This window comes from Thermobia domestica, chromosome 2 (assembly GCF_964235325.1).
Source record: "Thermobia domestica chromosome 2, izTheDome1.hap1.1, whole genome shotgun sequence".
NCBI classification, from domain to species: domain Eukaryota; kingdom Metazoa; phylum Arthropoda; class Insecta; order Zygentoma; family Lepismatidae; genus Thermobia; species Thermobia domestica.
The window spans coordinates 189,840,511-189,862,291 of NC_137455.1; the positions used below are offsets into that span (position 1 = coordinate 189,840,511).

Genomic DNA, 21,781 nt, shown 5'->3' on the forward strand with positions numbered 1-21,781 from the left:
TGTTTTGAAACATCCTGTATATATATATATTGTTCGGATCACAGCTTGTTCGGATTTTTGAATATGACCAAGAAAATGTCATTTAGGCTTAAATATACTGTACGGCATGCTCTTTTATCGATACAGTGATTATACAATAATTACAATACCGTACGTATGGCTACTTCCATGTAATGTTTCTTAAGAACCTGCTTGTACATTAAGTTACACTGTTCTTGTAACTCACACTTAAAACTTAACTTGTATAGGCCTAAGGAAAAATAAAAATATGTATGACAAACAATTAGGCCTACATATGGATGATCTTTTGTAAAAACATTGACTTCACACAAGTTTGTTTATCGCTAGCGCTAAGACAAAATGTTAAAAGCTTGCGGGGACCGTGTTCGGATTTTTGACGTTCGGATTATCGACGTCCTACTGTGTATATATATATATATATATATATATATATATATATATATATATATATATATGGGCATAAAGGTTATTTCGGTGATACTTATCCTTAAAAGAAAAATGCTAATTCGTAAAGCTTCAAGTTAGAATTGAATTTACACTTCCTTCATTTTTCTTGTCTCCCCTCTAATCCTTGGTAACTCCGAACAGTATAAGTTACACACCAAATAATTTACGGCATATTGGAGGAAAATTTCGAAATTGTTTATTAGTCCTCGTGCAAAATTCTCATTGAAAATTACAACAATATGCGCAGCCTTCAATTTGGAGTTCATTTTACTCCTCCATTTTTTTTTTTTTTTTTTAATACCGATTTCAATCTAAAGAATGAATCAATTTTATGACTTATTATCACAGTATACTTCTGTTCACAAAAACTTGGACTCTCTTCCAATCCAAAACATTGAGCCTAGATCCTTACGTCCCTTGGATGTCCTTACAAGAGAAATCTGTTTTCCTTTCATTCTGTTCTGGAGCAACGTGTGTAATATTTAAGAGAAATAGACCATCTCGACATTGTTGCCAAGTAAATATACAAGTGGCATGTAAAAAACAATTACAAAGTACGTCAGATTTAAAACTGTGGAGGACACACCGTCAACAGAACCAAATGGAGGAGTCTCTGTCATGCGTTCTTAATGTAATGGATAGCGCCATAGAGTTGTGTGCCATTCTTAGTTTAGGAATGGGTTCGAATCTTGCAAAAAGTATTTTATTTTTTCTAACACTGTATTTTATTCTCAAACAACATTCATGTATAAATGTTAGAAATTTATATTACAGTTACGTAATATAGTACATTAGAACTTACGTATTAAACATTATCTCAATTTCTTCACTTTTTGTCTTTAATAATATTCTTAAACAGAAAGTGTGGAAATATGTTAACCCTGCATCGGTCGGTTATATTGTGTAACGCGGTCGGTCGGTTGTGAGCATCGTGCTTACACGTACAATATATGCATTAACTTTATTATTATGATTGTAAAATAGTAATTGCTGTTGATGGTTTGCCCAATGCAAGGTTTTCACGTTGTAATATTCAATTATTAAATGTTATTGAAAAATTAAAAACCTAAACTAACCTAACATATAAAAAGTGGATTATCTATATTCATATTATCAACTGGTACTTGTGTTCGCTATTTAACATTTTACAGCATGATATACAGGAATAACATCTGTGAAAATTATTAAGGAAAGTTAAAGTAAATACAAAACACAACATCGTGCAAATTTTTAAAACTTCGATGCGTAAATAAAAGCTAAGGAAAGAGTCCTGAAATCGAAAGTCACATGTTGCTTGCAGCAAGCCACTGAGTAACATTTGAACACTTAAAACCACTGAATATTTGAAACAAAATTAAAAATCTTGAAAACTTTCACTGAAACAGTAGACTTGAAGAAAATTTATAAGATTTATTCCAGAAAACCTCCTTATTCACTGCTGTAACACTACCATTTCACTCAAAAATCTTTTAGTCTTCCTCTGTGTCATCATCGCCATTGGTCTTCTGGCTTCTACACTTGTGACAGATTGTGATGACATGCTCTCCACAGATGGGCAGTTGACAACTGGTACATCTTATCTTCGTTTTCCGGTTTTTTCTCTTGGGACAAAACGCACACCTCACTCGTTCCCTGCTCTGGGTTGGCTCGGGGACAGTTTCTTTAGGTGGAAGCTTGGAGATGTTTCCTAATACGAATCTTCACATCATTTCGAACACCTGACATGGAAAGTCTCCTGATCATGTGATTTCTTGTTAGATCCATAGCCAAATCCTTCAGGAAATTTCTCCGCATAATTTTCTGGTTGGAGTTGCACAAAAGTATAATTTGGGGATTAATGGCTCCAATGTCCAGTAGTGTGAAAAAAATTCTGAGAGACCAACGGCAACAGACTCTGGCAACACTGTAGGTGGACTTCATTTGATCTACAACATCTACTACTCCTTTCGTGAGATATTAAAATGTTATGACAGACGGTTTAAACAAGTCACCAGTTGTTCCATCAATCTCATCTGAGTCGTGCATGCTTGAAATAAGTATTACATTCCTATTCCTGTGTGGAACATAGGAAACGACCATACAGTCTTCTGAAAAGGCAAAGAGACTACTGTTAACAGGCCGTTGTTTTGTGTTGACAATTTCCGGTGGCAGCTCTTTCTTGTTTTTCCTCAGTGTTGCTACAACTGTCAAGTTTTCCTCACGAACCACCTGATTCACTAAAGGCACAGAAGAAAACCAATTGTCCATTGTAACGTTTCTCCCTGACCCACGGATCGGTTCCACAAGTCTCCTGACAACAGCTGCAGGTCTGGTATCCAACACGAACGGCCCATCTGGTTGGTTACCGACGTATACACTTCCATATTTGATGTGTAGAACATTCTGGCATCTACCATGGCAAACACTTTTATCCCATACTTGGCTGGTTTTTTAGCCATGTATTGTCTGAATGGACATCTTCCGTGAAATGATTCTAACATTTCGTCAATAGTTACATATTCACTGACACTGTAACAGTCTTTACATCTTTGTACAAACTCATCAAATACTTTTCGAATAAGGGCCAGTTTGTCCAAAGCTCTTCGTTCCTGTCTTGTTTTTGCATCATCGAACCGCATAGCCCTCAACAACAGCAAGAATCGTTTGTAGCTCATTACGAGACGAAAGTATTCTGGCGCTGTGCCATCTGTATTCCAGAGATCTTCTACTATTTGGTGAGAAGATCTTAGAACACCGGCCAAATACAGCAGTCCTATGAGAGCGCAAATCTCATCCGTGTTTGTGTCAGCAACGTCGTTATGCCTGGTGTAGCTGCTTCTCAGTTTGTGAAGACGTTCGTTTGTAAATTTTGTTATTTCTTCTAGTGTTTCATCCGTCAAAAATAACTTCCACGCTTCACGAACACTGTGAGCATTTTTCGCACCTTCATTCTTTACACCAGGAGGGTGAAGAACAATATTTCTTCGTCTTCTACGTGTTGCTTGTCGTGGTGGGTGAGCATTCCACACATACAATTTGTCTTTGCCCAGATAATGAACACCAGAACTAGGCGAAATGTCACCACACTCATTGGCAGACTCTTCACTATGGCTATCATGGTCTGTATTTATGTCTTCACCTGCGTCAGAATTAGCAGAATCCTCAAATTCTGACAACATATTATTATCAATATCTGTGGCATTCTCTTCTTCCATTAACCATTGTCTTATCTGGGCAGCCTCAGAATCCATTTCACCTCGAAATCACATCAACGTACTAACAGGATTTTAAAAAAGGAAAAAAAAATTAAAAGAAAAAACACTAACGCAATCGGTCGATTGTTAGCGGCCCGCTCACATACAGAACACGTCTGTCACTATGCTGACTCTGCTACAAACTGGGCACGTGAGAGATTAATGAAAATTTTCCTGGCCACGCACAACATTCCAATCTGCAGTCAGGTGGCAACATAGGTCAATAGACAAATTTACGTACATACAGAAACGATATAAAAACAAAATTGAGCACACTGCTAACAACCGACCGATCCCGGGTTAATTCTAGAAACTAATTATTTAGTATTTCGCGCAAGAGGAATCATTGTAGAAGAAAAACTGGCCATTAAATTATATCACTACAATCATAAATGTCCGTTTTGAACACAGGAACAATGACATAATAAATATAAAATCGAAAATTTGAACATTGTATAAATTGTCCCTTTTTTTCTTTGAAGATTTGCAGTTTTCAAAAACGCTGAATCGTGTGTTTTTATTAATAAAACCCCAACTGACCAAAGCAGTATACACATTTTAAAATTATATATTTGTGTTACACAACCGAAACTGTAACACAAATATATAATTTTAAAAAATATATACTGCTTTGGCCAGTTTCGGTTTTATTAGTAATTTTGAATTTTCCAAAGCTACAATGAATAATTTACGTATGTTTTTAATGAATGTATTGTGTACCGAAGAGCATATTCGCAACTTGAACAAATCCCCCAGATTAGGTACTTCCAGATTAAAGAGAAATTTCAATAACTTAGAAGTTTCCTCCCTTTTTTAGGAACGAAGATTTCGAAAACGCTGAAATATGAATTTCCATACTTTTAATTAATACATCGAATTTCATAGCTCCATCTTGATCGAATCTTCTGATTGGGCATTTTCTGAATAAAGAAAGGACAATTTGGATTTATAGAAATGGTCTCCTTTCTACTCTTAGGAGCAGAATTTTTAGAAATGCTGAGACTGACTTCATTTTTCAAAATTTATTTATTCACCGGATTTCCTATCTGCAATATAGCTTAGCCTTAGATTCAGAACTCCCAGATTAAAGAAAATAAAAGGACATTTGAATATAGAAATGACCCCCGTTAGGAACAGAATTTTCGAGAGACTGAAACATATTTCATTACTTTTAACGGAGAGCCTATATACTGAATTTCACACCTCCAACTTGGGCAAATTTTTACATTTAATACTTTCTGAATAAAGAAAGATATATTTGACTATTATAAGAACGATACCTCTTTTCCGCTTAGGAGAGGAGTTTTCGAAAACGCTAACACACATCTCTTTTTAATTTTTAATGAAGAGCATATACGCTGAGTTTTATGTTCTAAATGCAGGGATTCTTGAAATATTTGATTCTTGACAGAGAATTTTTAACCTTCCTAAAGCCCCTTAGGATGCATATTTCAAGTAGACTTTCTTATCGTATCTCTTGATTTCGTGACAAAGGGAATATTGTGTCCAAATTTCATGTTTCTATCTATAGTGTGGCTTGGCTGATAATGAGTCAGTTCTATTATCGTAGAGGAAATAAAGATTATAAGGTTTAATTACATTATGGGAACAGCTAATATCATTTTATGCATTGTCAAAATATAAGAAAATGTTTCTAAACAGAAGTTCCTTATGACGAAATTAAAATTTCGAAACATCAGTTCAACGTCTGCTGTCGAGTAAAACATATCTCCGTATAAATTAATTAATTGTAATTATAGTATTATCCAGGTAAATTCTTATAGAAGAATCCAAATGAGACATAACTTGAGGACGTGGTTGAATATAGCGTAGCACATAGAGTTGTAGTCAGGTCGCCTAACAGAAAAAGTTCTTTGCGTAAAGCAACAAATTGTGAATTTAATATTGTATAAAACAAGATTTTAAATACATTAATAATAATCGAGACGGTTTGACTTGGCAGAGTATATAATTCCTCCAGAGTATAGCATTAAATGGAGGAATTTTGCTTGTGTTGCGATGGACCTCTAGGTTGCTTACACCATAAAGTACATTCGTTAATTGTTATTAGAAATCAAACTCTGCAATAATAGTAAAGTCCCGATAATCCGATCTAATGTGAATCAGCCTAACCTTCACTTTCTGCAGAATTAAGGGCAGTAATATGTTACTTGCTATACAGCACGTTTAATCGTTGTAGTGTAAGTTGAAATGTAAAATAATTGAGCACAAAGTTAAAGAAGTGAAAACCTCACAGTACAATATTATTCAAAAATTACGTCATAAAATAGTCCTGAAGTTTCAGAGATAATTTTTGACAACATTACATGTCGTGCCGGAGCTGTTCCAATACTATGCACGGTGGCGTGAAGATTCACAAGAGAGAAAAACTATAAAAAAAGAAAGTTTTATTAACACGACCGCGAGAGCAGCTCGATAGTCGTGCGAGTTAGAGCTTTGTGCTTGTAAATCCAGCGTCGGGCGCTCGACATTCTGGATTTCTTCTGAATTATTGTTAATTTATACCAATTTCCGCGTCGCCTCACCTTCTGACTGTACACTACATCGTGCGCTATTTATTTCCAGTGGCATTATCTACGTCTACTGAGCTTCCTCGTGGCTATATGGATAGGATACGTGTATTTGGTGCGGGAGGTCAGGATTCGATTCCTGGTGGGGTAAATATGGTTCGAATCCCACGTTAGCCTGTAAAATTACCTTCATGTAACCTTGTTGCTGCAAGGGACGCTAAACTCAGCAACAAGCCAAATATTGTCTAGTCATAAATCACGTAAGCCAACGAAATGAGTTACGGGCTTCAGAGATTTGAGTACAAGTAAATTAAACCTCAATGACTCATAGACTACCTGTGATTTGTCATTTTTATTTTTATTTACTTACTAATAAAATGCAAGACAGAACTGATAGACTATTTAATGATTACACAATATATTGGAAAGTAACTGAAATTGGTAGTAGTTCAGTGGTAAGTTTTATCACTCATTGTATGGAAATAATGGATTTGGTTCTCTATAAGAATACATCAACAATAGATCCATGTAAACATCTTAACTTCTCAGTGACTAAGACGCGAACTTTCTTCACGTGTATGCCTACATTTGATTCCTAGTAGGAATATCTGTAGTGGGTACAAACACGAGTACTTCGTCGGGTTCCACATTAACCCGTTTTTTCCCAGTGTTCCAATATTGGAACAATTTTAAGGATGACACAAATACGGGCTGAGCTGGCTACATTGTAACGCGATTAGTTGAGAACGCGCCAACTGCATTCACAAGGAATGGAGTGAAGAGGTGGTGTAGTTGTTTCCTGCTGTATTAGCTTTTGCACCTCGCGGTGGTGACGTCATTGTCAAAGAAATTTTTACATGCGACATGGAGGAAAGAAAGTAAGTAAAATATTTATTACGTTCTTAATTTTGTCTGTTTATTGCCTCAGATACCTTGATTAATAATTGTTTCTAGTCATATTGAAGAGCTATAAAGAAAGTAATAATTATAAATTGCACAGTGTAATCTAAAGTACAATGTTCAAGAATAGAACACCAGGAACGAATGGGTCCAATGTTTTCATTATTGTAAAATTTTATTTCTGTCTCAAAACTTGGAATGTATATTACTTTTTTATTATTATTATTATTAAAATATAAATATTCTTCGCTTTACGTACGATTTCTCTGTTTATATTTACCTTGTTTCCGATGTACAGCGGTGCAAACACTCATATTCTAAAAGTATCAAAAATAGCTCATAATATTATTTGGTTGTAATTACCTACTATTTGCACTATATAAATATTATAATTATTTTATGAAGAGGTATGGAGCACTGATGTATGTTGTATGTATCATTCTTCACTGAACTCAGGGCGTCTCTGGCGGGGGGGGGGAGAAATTTGAGTACAAAATATTTAATATATTATTCTTATTTATTTTCCAAAGACAGAATAAGATATAAATAAAAATTATATTTGTTTGGAATATAATTTTCAGGCTGTGTAACGATTATAACATAGTTCTTGATAAGTCTCAGGGGGTCCCTAAAGGTAAGACGAAAGATAACAAATTGAATCAAAGATAATAAACAGGTTTGGTTAGAGACTAGCATTTGAATCACTTCATTTGATGTCTCTCTCCCCCACACACACAAATTTTACATGCTAAAGACGCCAGTGAGTGAACTAGCTACCATCACGCATGTATTTGGTGCACTGAGTCCGGGGTTCAATTCCCTTTGCAGTAGGATTGTACATTCTACAGAGGTACCCAATGGTTTTATGAATCTTTTCTTTAATTTAACAAAAAAAAAAAAAACACGCCCCTTCAACAGCAAACTTATATGAGACTTGTAACCATACTTATATTACACTAATTTCGGTATCTTAGAATTTTCAATTGAATTATACATAACCTCAGATTCGAAAATTAGTGTATACGTATGGGTGGGAGAGGAGAACACATCGATCGGTTCCCCCGATATTAATTTTAGTGGTTTCGTAATTCCACACTGAAATATAGAAAGGATACGTAATCTATTATCGCTACTAACAAGCAATGCTATGAAACTAAATCTCTGAATAGTAGTAGTAGGATTTGAGTTCATAAAATAATACTCTTACACCCGATCTCCTTTAGAAATTCAAACAGTATATTTAAACTTTCAAGAACCCAATAATCGACATATATTTAACAATTCAACAAGTGGTATTGCATTATGGTCTTCGTAATAGTGGAAAGAGAATTTCAATAGATTCAATCTTAGACTATTATCCAATTAGCAGCGTAAGCTATTTGCCTCAGTACCAGCTAACTTGTTCTAATTAGTCACGCCGATTGGTAATAATGCAGGAATCTAATTCAATTTAGAAAAAAGGTAGAAAAGCTATAGGCAAAGTGCCTAAAACTAACAAAATGGCAAACGGCCCTTTAAATGTAAGAATAATATAATGAAGAAAGGAAAAGCATGGAACTTACGTACCTCGCTGCCTTATTAAGCCAATCCGTGCTATCGAATAGAACAACTAGCCGACATAAGGTTACAGCAATCCACTTTAAACTTCATGATTACATTCGAATTTTAAATTTTAACAGAATTATACTTCGAATATCACTCGTAGATTATGTATATAGAATAACTTTTGATACAATAACTCGATCACAAATTATGATAATAGTAGCTGAACAACCATTATACTTCCTCCCTCGGACGTTCCAGCACAACTATGGCCACCTATAGAGATAGCTCATCCGTCGTGCTAGTACGTCCCACCAGAGGGCATAACCAACAAAAACAAAAGAATAGGCAAGAACGAAAAAGCTTTTTCGGTACAAAATAATATAATATAAATTATTCCTAGAGACACCTTTTCTATAAATATTTAATAACCAGTGACATAAAATCCATAAAATCTATGGATTATATGTTACACCCTCGCCCCGGCCCACTCGCAAGCCAAAAAAAAAAAAAACTTTTTGAAAGCGAGCGAATCGAGAAATAAAGAGAATTACACATAAGGACATATTGTGGACGATGTTAGGAAAATGTTAGTATAGGAAAGAAAAGAACAAACACTCATCCAAACAATCATACTAAGAATAAAAAAATCCCCCTAGATCAACCATACAAAATCACTCATACTAGGAAAAGTTTAGAAAAAGAGAAAATAAATTATCAATCCACATATGTCCATCTGAATTCACCGTGGATCCAACTAGTAAAACTATTTGCAAAAGTGTCAGACAACGTTAATTGCCATTATAACCAGAGACAAATTAGAATCATAAGATCCAAATATGTTAATAAATAATATCAATTCCTATGGAAAAATTACTATCAATATAATATTATTTCTTTTGAGTGAAAAAATAAATTCTAATGTAGGTATAATCTCCAAATCGATTCTAATAACATAACACAATACCTGAGGAAAATAGCATATATACAAATACATGTATCCGACCTTCAAATTTCATTTCATATCCTCCTTCCAGCAATCCATAAGCATACCAAGAAATCATGGGTTCCCATTATGTTTGTAACAAATGGAGACGAAATACACAACAACAAGCCGAACAAACATGACTAGATTAGCAGGTGGCCACCCTACATAAATAGAAAAAAGACAACAGTACAAAAAAACCCAAAGACAATTTACATACATATACATATAATTATTTAGTTTGCTGAAAATTTCAATATTACTCTTATATCATTACTCACAGGTCTCTCTATATTAGTAACAGTACAGTACCAAAAATTCACGGTACAGACCTCCTCTCACGAAATCTCTTTACTAACGCCACATGCGTTCTTCTCACATATCTCGGATTTTCTACATTCCGAACGAGTAATGTGTTGTTCGTCAACAGCTTAACGATCTCGAACGGTTCAGACCATCTCATAGATAATCCTTTATTAATCTTATCTGTCAATGAAGATTTCTGTTGAGATTTTAAAATAGCTTTCTGCCCCACCTGATAATCAGTGGGGACCCTATTTTGGTCATATAAGCGTTTACGACGTTGCCACGCTCTCTCCATATTTTGAATAGCACATTGCAAAGTATCGCCATCTGGTTTATTCTGAAATAAAATATCGATCCTCCATTTCACGTCTAACGGATCATTGACGTTATAATTATATTTCATCTCCATGGGAGAAACACGTGTCTCCTCGTGGATAGAATTATTCAAAGAGAATTCTCTCTCTCCCAACATCTTATCCCAATGTTCCTGTTTACCATGAACATATGTTTTCAAAATATCTTTAATTACTCTTATCGGACGTTCCGCTGAATTTGCCGCTGGAAAATAAGGTGATACCCGACAATCTCTAATCCCCAATCCCGCAAGAAAATCACGAAAAATCTGTGATGTAAAAAATTGACGCGTTGTCATGGGAAAGAATATGTATATAACCGTGTCGGTTCATCAATTTACGTAATTTCCTAATAACAAGAGAACTTTTTCAATTCCCTGAGAGGCTCTAACATTAAAAATTTACTGCATCTATCAACAATTATCAATATGTATCGTCCAGCCCTACTTCTTGGGAGGGGACCTAGGGTATCAATGTCCCAATGGGAATTAATAATCTTGCTTACTTCAGAGATTAACTCTCCCCGCGGGGTAACATTACTCGCTTTCGCGCGTTGGCATAATTCACACGAAGTAATATAATCATGAACGTCCGTAAAAATCCGATCCCACGTGTATCTCATGGCGATTCTATTGATTGATTTATAAACCCCTAGGTGTGACCCCAATAGTGGGTCATTATGGTACAAATCCATAATCATAGGCCTAAGAGCGTTCGGAACATATATCTTAAACGGACGAATATGAGCCTTGGTTTTCTTGCAAAGAATACCATTAACTAATTTGAACGATTTAACTTCCTTACCTTGCTGCAATTGTTCAATAATCTGTAAACATTCAGGATCCCGCAACTGATGTTCCTTTATGGAAATAGAAGAATTGGGATTGTTCCAAAAATTTATATTTAACAAATTTTTCTTAATTTCTTCCTCACCTAAAGTGGTATCATAAATATCAAAATTGAAAGGATCATAAATCCGTGAAATCAAGTCTGAACCGATATTTTGGACTGATGACAAATGTTTAACATCAAAATTAAAGCATGCTAACCTATACAATAAGCTGCCATACTTTTTCATCCGCCTTACATTACTCAAGGCGTACGTCAATGCTTGGTTATCTATCAAAAGATCCAATCGATTACGTAAATACAATTTATATCGTTCAAGAGTTTCTACCACTGCCTGCAACTCAAGATGATACACACTCTTATGAAAGTCCGCTGGCTTAAGAGTTCGCGAATAGAAACTCACAGGCCTAATATTCCCGGCGCTATCCATTTGTTCGACGACCCCGCTAAGGGCCCGGGTGCTAGCGTCCGTCCGCACTATGAACTTCCGGTCTAATTCTGGTAACTTTAACACGATCTGAGTTTCAAACAACTCCTTTATTTTGTCTAAAGCGGCCTGCTGCTCTGATTTCCAAGCAAATTTTGTCCGTATACTGCGCAACTTATGTATAGGATACATGATTTCATTAAATCCTTCAACAGACTTCCCATAAAACTGGAGAAATGCTGCCAAAGACATTAAAGCTTTTCGATTTTTTGGTGGGGGTAAATTTCGTATAACATCAATTCTTTTAGGGTTCATTTCCAAGTTTCCATTTGAAATCACAAATCCTAAATAATTTATCTTAGTTTGAAACAATAGACTTTTAGTTGGTGATATTGTAATCCCATTATTACGGAAAATAGTAAGTACCTTCTCTAGCAAGACTTTATGTTGTTCTACATTTTTACTAAAAATAATTATATCATCACAGTAATATTCAATTCCTTCATCCTTCAACTCATACAATAACTTATTAAGTACTTCCATTAAAGCATAACTACCCATTGTTAATCCAAAAGGTAACTTTCGGTACATATAACTACCGCGATGAGTTACAAAAGAAGTATATTTTTTGGAACGTTCTGACAAATATAATTGTGAATACGCTGAAGACATATCGACCACGGAAAATACTTTTCCTTTGCTCAAAGCCGAAAGAACGTCCTCCATAATGGGAGAAGGCTGAGAAACAATATTTAACCTCTTATTCAATTTAGAGTAATCGATCACAAGTCTCTTATTTCCCGTCTTTTTATCCACCAAGAAGGCAGGAAATGCCCATGGACTCGTTGATTTTTCTATTATGTTATCTTTTAATAAATTATCCAAAATCTTATCAATCTCTTTCGGTCTTGGCGGGGCAAAGGATAAGGTTTTAACCGTATTGGTGATTCATCGCTTACATGAATATCTAAAGTATAGTTATGTACTGTGCCTACCTTTTCAGTAAAAACATCGGAGTACGAAGCATATAACTGCTCTACGTAACGTTGAAGCTCTCCCTCCGGATTATCCAATTGAGGATCTACAGCAGGTGGCTCTCCTTTTATGGAGGCCTGGGTACCATCAGTAGACGAAAACGACTCTTCAGTTACTATCCTCTGAAGACTGGACTGCTGGCTCGATCCTGCGACCGGGGACCGACTCGCCGAACTCGTACTATCAACCGAGGCATGAACCACTGGACTATCTTTTCTCAGCATCACACCACGATTTCCTACAGCTCCCTGGATTCCATTAGTGACCTCCCTCTGGAGCCGCCTTTTCGGATTAGATGTGAGCCAAAACAACTCAATCTTCCCCCTCCGGTTCCGCTGGACTGGTCCACTAACAAAAGACTTAGAAGACTCATTAATGCTTGAACTTGATGGTATGTAACGTTTATAAAATATAGGGGCACGCACTTGTCCACCCTTCAATATCACTACGTCGTTCACCGTATCGATGACCATATGATTAGCTTTAACGGCATCAATACCCAATATAAATTTTGGAGACAAACAAGGGCGAATGAAAAATTTGATATTCATAGTAACAGAGTCAATCCGGATAGGTATTTCCACAGATTCATTAATAGTCACTGTTTTCCCGTCTATTTCCGAACCAACAAAACTTTCTTTTTTCCTTTTTATTTGTTTATTATTCTCCAACAATTTTACTAATGCATTGTCGATCAAACTAACTGTCGAGCAAGTATCAATTGCACCTTCAACATGGTTTTCATATATAATTGCTTTAACAAATACTGCAAGGGGGCGATGCACCATTTTATCATTAAATGTCCGCACACTTCCTTTCTTAAAATTACTGATATTATTGTTAGTTCTTTTCTCTTGACCAATACCTTTATTGTGAATAGGTTGCTGTCTATGGGGACAATTTACTAGTTTATGGTTTCCATGACAAAGATGACACTTAATTCGCACTTGTCGAGGGATTTCTAGAAGCTTACGTTCATAAGTTAACACTGATTGTTGCTGCAAATTATAAGTTTGTAACCTATCTTTTAGTTCCTCAAGACTTCCTGGTTCAGAATACCGGAAAAGTTCATAACGCAATCGGGGATTCATACCTCCCAATATGTAATACAATATGGGAATTGAATCATATTCACCAAATAATATATAATAACAGTCAGACACGTGATCAAAATATTCCATTATATTTTCATCCCTGTCTTGCAAGCGTTCTAAAAAATGCTGTTTTATTACACGTAATCCGGTTTCTGAAATTAAAGCTTCTTGTATACGAGTTGTAACCCCATTCCACTCACAATTATTAGTAACGCACTCTAAAAGAATTTGTTTTAAAGTGCCTCCTGTTCTAGAAAGTGAAGCAATTAATACAATGTCAAAAGAATACAACATTGTCTTTACAATTTGATATAAACCTAGCAGCCACTCGAATAATAGCACTTCATTGTGTCCATCACAAAAGGGCAAATTCGCAATCATTCGTTCAAAAGGTATTATGGCTATTGAGTTTATCAGATTTAAAAGGAATAGCAACAGATTTGTTTTGAAAACCATGCCCTAAAGAAAAGTTTTTATATTGTTCAGTAGGTTGATAGCCTCGGGGCAATGAGTGAGATAAAGAAAAACCTGTTTGAAGGTCGCGAGCCTTGGCCTGCAGGTGTGGCATACTCGATTCACTATGACGGTTGATAACTACAGGATTTAAAATCCTTTGCCTCATCTTATCATTTCCACTTTTATAAACAATTTCACACAGTTTTGGTTTTGACAAATCCATTGGGGCTTCTAACGTTATTGACTCGGTGTTCTGGTAATCAGTTCAAGGTCCGTATCACTATCGGAGAAAGGAACACTCCGGTCACCTCTAATAGGTCCGGCGACATTCATAAGACTAATCTCGTCGTCCACTATTATATGTATTTGTTTACCACCAGTTTTTTCGTCTTTAGACTGATTCATGTTATGTTCAAATAAGGAAATAAACTCCGATTTAACAAGGATAGCACAGTCCATGTAATATACCAACTAATAAGCTTTTACAAATGAGAAAATCCAAAAGCAACACCTGGTTCGAACCCGAGACCTCTAGTGTCAATCTCACACCCCGTATACTTTACTCTTTCATTGCGAGCAATACTGAAATTCTTATACACCATAAATTATGCAATACTGAACTTTATCTTTTGTATATCTACGAGTGACATTGCCCGCTTACCACCCTTTCCATATACAGAAAATTAAATATAGTTGTGCTGGAATAATGTGTAACCATACTTATATTACACTAATTTCGGTATCTTAGTATTTTCAATTGAATTATATATAACCTCAGATTCGAAAATTAGTGTATACGTATGGGTGGGAGAGGAGAACACATCGATCGGTTCCCCCGATATTAATTTTAGTGGTTTCGTAATTCCACACTGAAATATAGAAAGGATACGTAATCTATTATCGCTACTAACAAGCAATGCTATGAAACTAAATCTCTGAATAGTAGTAGTAGGATTTGAGTTCATAAAATAATACTCTTACACCCGATCTCCTTTAGAAATTCAAACAGTATATTTAAACTTTCAAGAACCCAATAATCAACATATATTTAACAATTCAACAATCAGTATTGCATTATGGTCTTCGTAATAGTGGAAAGAGAATTTCAATAGATTCAATCTTAGACTATTATCCAATTAGCAGCGTAAGCTATTTGCCTCAGTACCAGCTAACTTGTTCTAATTAGTCACGCCGATTGGTAATAATGCAGGAATCTAATTCAATTTAGAAAAAATGTAGAAAAGCTATAGGCAAAGTGCCTAAAACTAACAAAATGGCAAACGGCCCTTTAAATGTAAGAATAATATAATGAAGAAAGGAAAAGCATGGAACTTACGTACCTCGCTGCCTTATTAAGCCAATTCGTGCTATCGAATAGAACAACTAGCCGACATAAGGTTACAGCAATCCACTTTAAACTTCATGATTACATTCGAATTTTAAATTTTAACAGAATTATACTTCGAATATCACTCGTAGATTATGTATATAGAATAACTTTTGATACAATAACTCGATCACAAATTATGATAATAGTAGCGAAACAACCATTATACTTCCTCCCTCGGACGTTCCAGCACAACTATGGCCACCTATAGAGATAGCTCATCCGTCGTGCTAGTACGTCCCACCAGAGGGCATAACCAACAAAAACAAAAGAATAGGCAAGAACGAAAAAGCTTTTTCGGCACAAAATAATATAATATAAATTATTCCTAGAGACACCTTTTCTGTAAATATTTAATAACCAGTGACATAAAATCCATAAAATCTATGGATTATATGTTACAGACTATACCTAGAGCTTAACATGGGATTTGAATCGAACCTGGGTCTCTTGCATCAAAGACGAGAACGTTAACCATTTAGTCATGATAGAACTATTATTAGTATAACTGATTGTTATTTGTTTGACAACTCGTTTCTTTTAATTGTAGGTGTTTGACAGCAGAAGAAATACTATCGTTATTAGACGAAGACGACGAATTTGCTAGTGCTACAGTGTACCTTACCCCACCTGATGATGGTGCTGATAGCGCAGAAGATAGTGCAGAAAAAGATGAGGAAGGTACAGTAAACAATCTGCCAGGACATCAGCTCAGGTCAGAAACTGAAGTTGTAATTGTTTCCTTTTTAGGCACAGACAGGTGTTCTAACACTTAAGGTAGTGAGACTGAAAATCAGTTATATGACCAGCCTTGTTCATCTAGTGTTAACGCAAAACAAACTAAAGGGAAAGTCTTGAAACCTATTAGTAAATGGAAGAAGAGAGATATTGGTCCTAGTTTTGCAGAGTTTCCCTTGTATTTGATGTGTAGTGAGGATATTCCTACAGATCCTGTAGATTGCTTTGAATTATCTTTTGACGAAACTATTTGGAGTTTTCTGAGGGACGTGTTTATATTGTATGCCCGGCAAGAAGGAAATCATACATTTCAAGTGTCCGTGGACGAAATTAAATGTTTTGTTGCTATATTAAAACTATCTGGTTATTTGAGAGTTCCTTGCTGGAGAATGTTGTGGGAAGTGGATAGTGAGACTTATAACTCTTGTGTCTCATCAGCAATAAGAAGGAATAGGTTTGAACTAATAAAAGGATGTTCTCACTGTGTTGTTAATAGTAATCTCACACAAGGTGGCAAGTTTGCTAAAGTGACTCCACTTATTTCAAAATTGAATGAACGTTACAGGCATAATGCTGTTCTGGTAGAACAGTTGGCTGTGGATGAGAGTATAGTACCATACTTTGGGAGACATGATGCAAAACAGTTCTTACGAGGGAAACCAATAATGTATGGTTATAAAATGTGGATACCTCGTACAATTTCAGCCATACGTTGGACGAGATGTAAATAGACCTAAAGACACTGGCTTGGGAGAATATGTTGTAATGCAGTTGACTAATTGCCTTCCAAAAGATATACATTTCAAGATATACGCGCATAAACTATTTTCATCACTTTCATCAGCAAGTGGTTTAGCAGAATTGGGTATTGGTTTCACTGAAACCATTATGAAGAACCGAATAGAGTAATGTCCACTAAAAAATCCAGAGGAACTAAAGAAAGAAGGTAGAGGGGCATTTGATTTCAAAACCGACGCAACTAGCAAATGCATGATGGTGGAATGGAATGACAATTGCGTAGTTCATTTGGTAACTACATGCGATGCTGTGGAGCCTGTTGGTTCTGCAAACAGATTGATGGCTAGGGAGGGAGAAGAGGAAATTACCAGTTCCACAACTTAATACTTTCGCAAAGTATAACAGGTTCATGGGAGGAGTGGATAGAATGGATGAAAACATTTAAAGTTACAGAATTTCAATCAGATCCAAAAAATGGTGGTAGTCTGCTTTGCGTTCTGTATTGATATCTCTTTCCACATTGCTTTGCAACTCTACAGGAAAAAAAAAAAGAAAAAGAAAAAGAAACAAACCCGTCATTCGGTTATCTCGGCTTTACAAGAAGTATAGTCTAAACATATTTGCAGAAATATAGTTCTCCACCATCTTCAAGCGGAAGGGCGAAAACAAGCAAGGAACTTCTGTCACGCATCCCCTATGATTTGACAATTCCGGCTAATAAACAAGGAAGATGCGCAGTTTGCAAGAACACCACGAAATGTTGTGAAAAGTGTAAAATGAACTTACATGATACCTGCTTCAAACCTTACCACACTCAAATGTAATTTTAGTTCTTGAATTGGTAAGATTATCGGGAGGAAATTCAAACGTATTTCCTAAATATCAATCTATATTGATTTTGCATATATCTAAAAATTTAATATGTTATTATTTTATTTTTATACTTCCCTTAAGAACTGTAGGATACATAGTTTTGAATTTTTAAAGAATATTTATGTTCATATACTCTAGTAAACATTTACATTTTATAGTGTTCGTACTATATTTCATACTATAATATTTGTACGAAATATATTTGCAAAAAAACAAAATAAAATAAAATAAATAAATAAATAAAAGACAATTATTGGTTGCTTTATAACGATATTTTTTCTAGCTAATGTAGAGGTATAGAGGAGTGTTCTATTTGTAGAATAAATAACATATATAACAAACACTTCTGTCATGTTCGTTCGTAATGTCAGAGTTTAGGCAAAAATCTTACTGGTCCCGTTCATTCCTGGTGTTCCAATATTGGAACATGGGCATACAGGCGAATTACTTAAGAAAGGTGGCAGAATGTAATATTAATCGTAAAAATAGAAGCGTCAGAAAAACACAAGAAGAAGAAATTCAGAAAAACAAATTTTAAAAAATACAAAAGTAAAAGAATTCGGGCAAAAACGGGTTAAACCGCAGTTTATTTATTATTTAATATTTTATTTCCTTCATTACAATAATTGATTGATATTTGTTGAGTAGGTGTTACTTTCCGTTTTATGTACCCTCTGTGCTGAAAGGGGAATTTAAATGCCAATCCGAACAACCAATAGGTCCACGTTGATGCAATTTCCGTAATTTATTTAAAAGTATAAGCATTCAGAATCTTCAAGAACTTTAAGTGAAATTAATATTTTGGTAAGAAGTCGGGTCACAGCTTAGATACCGTCAAATGGGGTGAATAGAAACATGGGGGTGAATAGAAACAAACACTCCCACTTAGTTTTGGATTTATCTGGACGATAAATTAATCAACAAAACTGAAATTTCTTAACATAGTCTTATATGGCTAAAGTGTTCACAGCAGAGACAAAATGTTTTAGTGAGTTGGGAACACTGAGGTAGATGGCAGCAGCGTTAATATGTTACTGAAATCCTACACAGTATTTTGGCGCTCCGCAAACTTTCTTGGTAAGTATGACATTTTCATATTTGTTGCGTTTGAACATATGCCTATTTTGTAGTTTGTTGTTTCATTTAATGAGGTTCATAGTAAAAGTTTTCCTTTTGTAAATTATTTGCAATCAAAATTTAACTTTACTGGGTTATTGTTATGATTTTTAATTAATGGTGTGAATAGAAACACTTCTTGAGGAGTGGAAAATTTTTGAGGAGCGAAAAAAAAGACCTGATAGGAATGAATCAACCATCTCTAAGAACAAATTTCCGTCTTCTAAAAAAAACTGAAGGAGGTAAATATAAGGGCTGGATTTGAAAAGTGTGGAATTTTTCCCCTTTCTCGAGACCAAGTACTGAGGATGCTGCCAAAAAGAGACACTGAACGAAAAGAAACAGAACAGCAAGAAACATTTCAGACTGTAGACCGTTCCCTTATGGGTCTTCTCAAGAGCAGACAGACCAGAAGACAACATTCCAGACGATCACGAACTAGATGATGGTTTTCTAAAGCTGGTGATTTTGCTGTGGTAAAGGTTTATGGGAAGCTAAAATACTCGGTGAGGCTATTCACTACCCAAGTGCGAAATTGTGAACAAGGTGGATATATGGGAGTGTTTTAAAGAGCACCAAAAACAATAAAATTTTCAGAAACTTTCGAAGAATCGTTCTTACTACATGAGGATATTGTGAAGAAACTGTTGGGTCCTATTAGAAGTTGGTCAGCACGCTTTAAGTATATGATAAGTTTCCCTAGTAATTTCAGTGGTTAAGTCTTTTTTTTTTTTTTTTTTTTTTCAAATATCATCAAAACTGTATGGTCGTTTGTACCTACTTTGTACATTGTATTGTTTTATAAGTTTGTAACTTAGATAATGTTGGTCTTATTGAACTTATATCTTGCAGATATCAAATAAATAATTCGTTTCAACAAACACACTGTTTCTTTTTACCTTTCCAATAGTATAAAAGGAACAACAATGAAAATAAAGTCATTGTTTCTATTCACCCCTACCCATGGGGTGAATAAAAACATTAAGAAAAATCAAGGTGAAGAAAAGTGGAGTTGATAAATTAATATGACGTTTACTTAACTTCATTAGCATATTAAGACCGGTTTTTTGGAATACTTTGATACGCGAAATCTTTAACGTCACCAAACTTATATACTCATATAGCCAAAAATGTGTTTCTATTCACCCCATTTGACGGTATTATAGATATCACTTTATCGCATTACGTATGAAACTGAGACGTAAGGTGAAAAACAAGTAATCAGAATAACTGGCCCGTCGGGAATGGAGCTCGTCCACCAAAGACGCACGCCCAAGCTATAAGACCAGTAAATAGGGCTTGAATAAGCTAATTACAATTTTAGCGTTTCTAAGGGAGCCGGTGAAGATAACAATCATAGAAATGATGGAATTAATGAATTGGGGGAAAGCTTCAGCGGCAGAAATGTGCTTTCTAGTTAATATTTATCCTTTCGTTTATAAGATTAAATACAAAAAATATATGAATGAGTATATTATGTAATAATTCAAAATGTTAGAATAGAATATATATCCATTATTGTTTTCCATTATTATTTTTATAGAACAACACGATTCTTATTTAAATACATTTTCCAATTATATGCTTCATATATTACATTTTCAATAAACAAAATATTTAAATATAAGGTAGGACCATCTCATTAAACTCATTAAATACTTAAAACTAAATCATGTTAGGCTCCAGTTATTAATGAAACATTTTCTTGTAAAATAAGAACAACGTAAAACTTCGCTCGAATAAAACTCACCCCAAGAATATATTTACCCCTTGTGGCTATTACGTAAGCAGTAGCAATATTATAGTTATTAGTAATATGAACAAAATCTGTTCTATACGTAATATGAACAAAATCGCCTCAGTCTTTTTTAAAGAAATGGAAAAAAACTCACCTCCAAGAATAAACTACCTTTTTTTTTTTTTTTTAACTAATGAGTTACATTGTCAGGTTAGTAACGAAATATTTATTTATGAAATATGAACAAAATCGTCGGAGTCGTTTTTGCAAAAAGAGTTCGAAAAAGCACCCCTAACAATAAACCACCCCGTCGCAGATTTTTCGAAGAAGTGACTTATACCGCAGTGAAGGGTTGTTAATTAAAATTGATATATGTACAAAATCTCCTGAGACCTTTTTGAAAAATTTTGTCCGAGGTACTCCTAGAATAAACTGCTCATACATTTTTCATGAAAGATGGATCATGCTATATTGTCAGGCTATGAATAAACTACTTACGGAATATGAACAAAATCGCGTGGCTCGTTTTGAATAAATCATCCAAAGAAACTCTCTTCCAAGCATAAACCACTTGTAGATTTTTCTCAGAGAAATGACTTACTTCACAGTTTATACAGGGTGTCTATCGGTCACGAAAGTCACGAATGTCACGAAAAAGTTACGAAATCAGAAAACGGTCATGAAAGTCACGAAATTTAGCTTTTGGGTCACGATTTTTTTTAAGTGTGCAAATGTAAGTGCAGATTGGAAAATTTTGTTCTATAAAACATCAAAATTCAACACCAAAAATGTCTATGGTCGGCTTTAGACGCTACCAAATCGCAAGCAAAGTACATTTGTATCGCATGGATCAAAATTCCGCCTATTCGCACTCAAATTCGCTCTTGAAAATGTTAGGAAATTTTATGATTTGATAAAGAAAAAGTCACGAAACTTCATTGTGGAATTTTAGTAGACACCCTGTTATAGGTGCTAATGGAACATTGATATATAAAATAGAACCAAAATCGTC

At 35.0% G+C, this 21,781-nt stretch overlaps 1 protein-coding gene across 1 annotated transcript in view; it reads left to right on the top strand.

Moving 5' to 3' along the window:
* LOC145678307 (uncharacterized) overlaps positions 1-20,905 on the top strand; it is a 95,525-nt gene extending 74,620 nt beyond the window's left edge. The window contains exon 3 of the mRNA XM_081748336.1: positions 16,117-20,905. Coding sequence (XP_081604462.1) covers positions 16,117-16,342 — 226 coding nt within the window. The 3' untranslated portion in view covers positions 16,343-20,905. The remainder of the gene's footprint in view (positions 1-16,116) is intronic.
* The last annotated feature ends 876 nt before the right edge of the window (positions 20,906-21,781 follow it).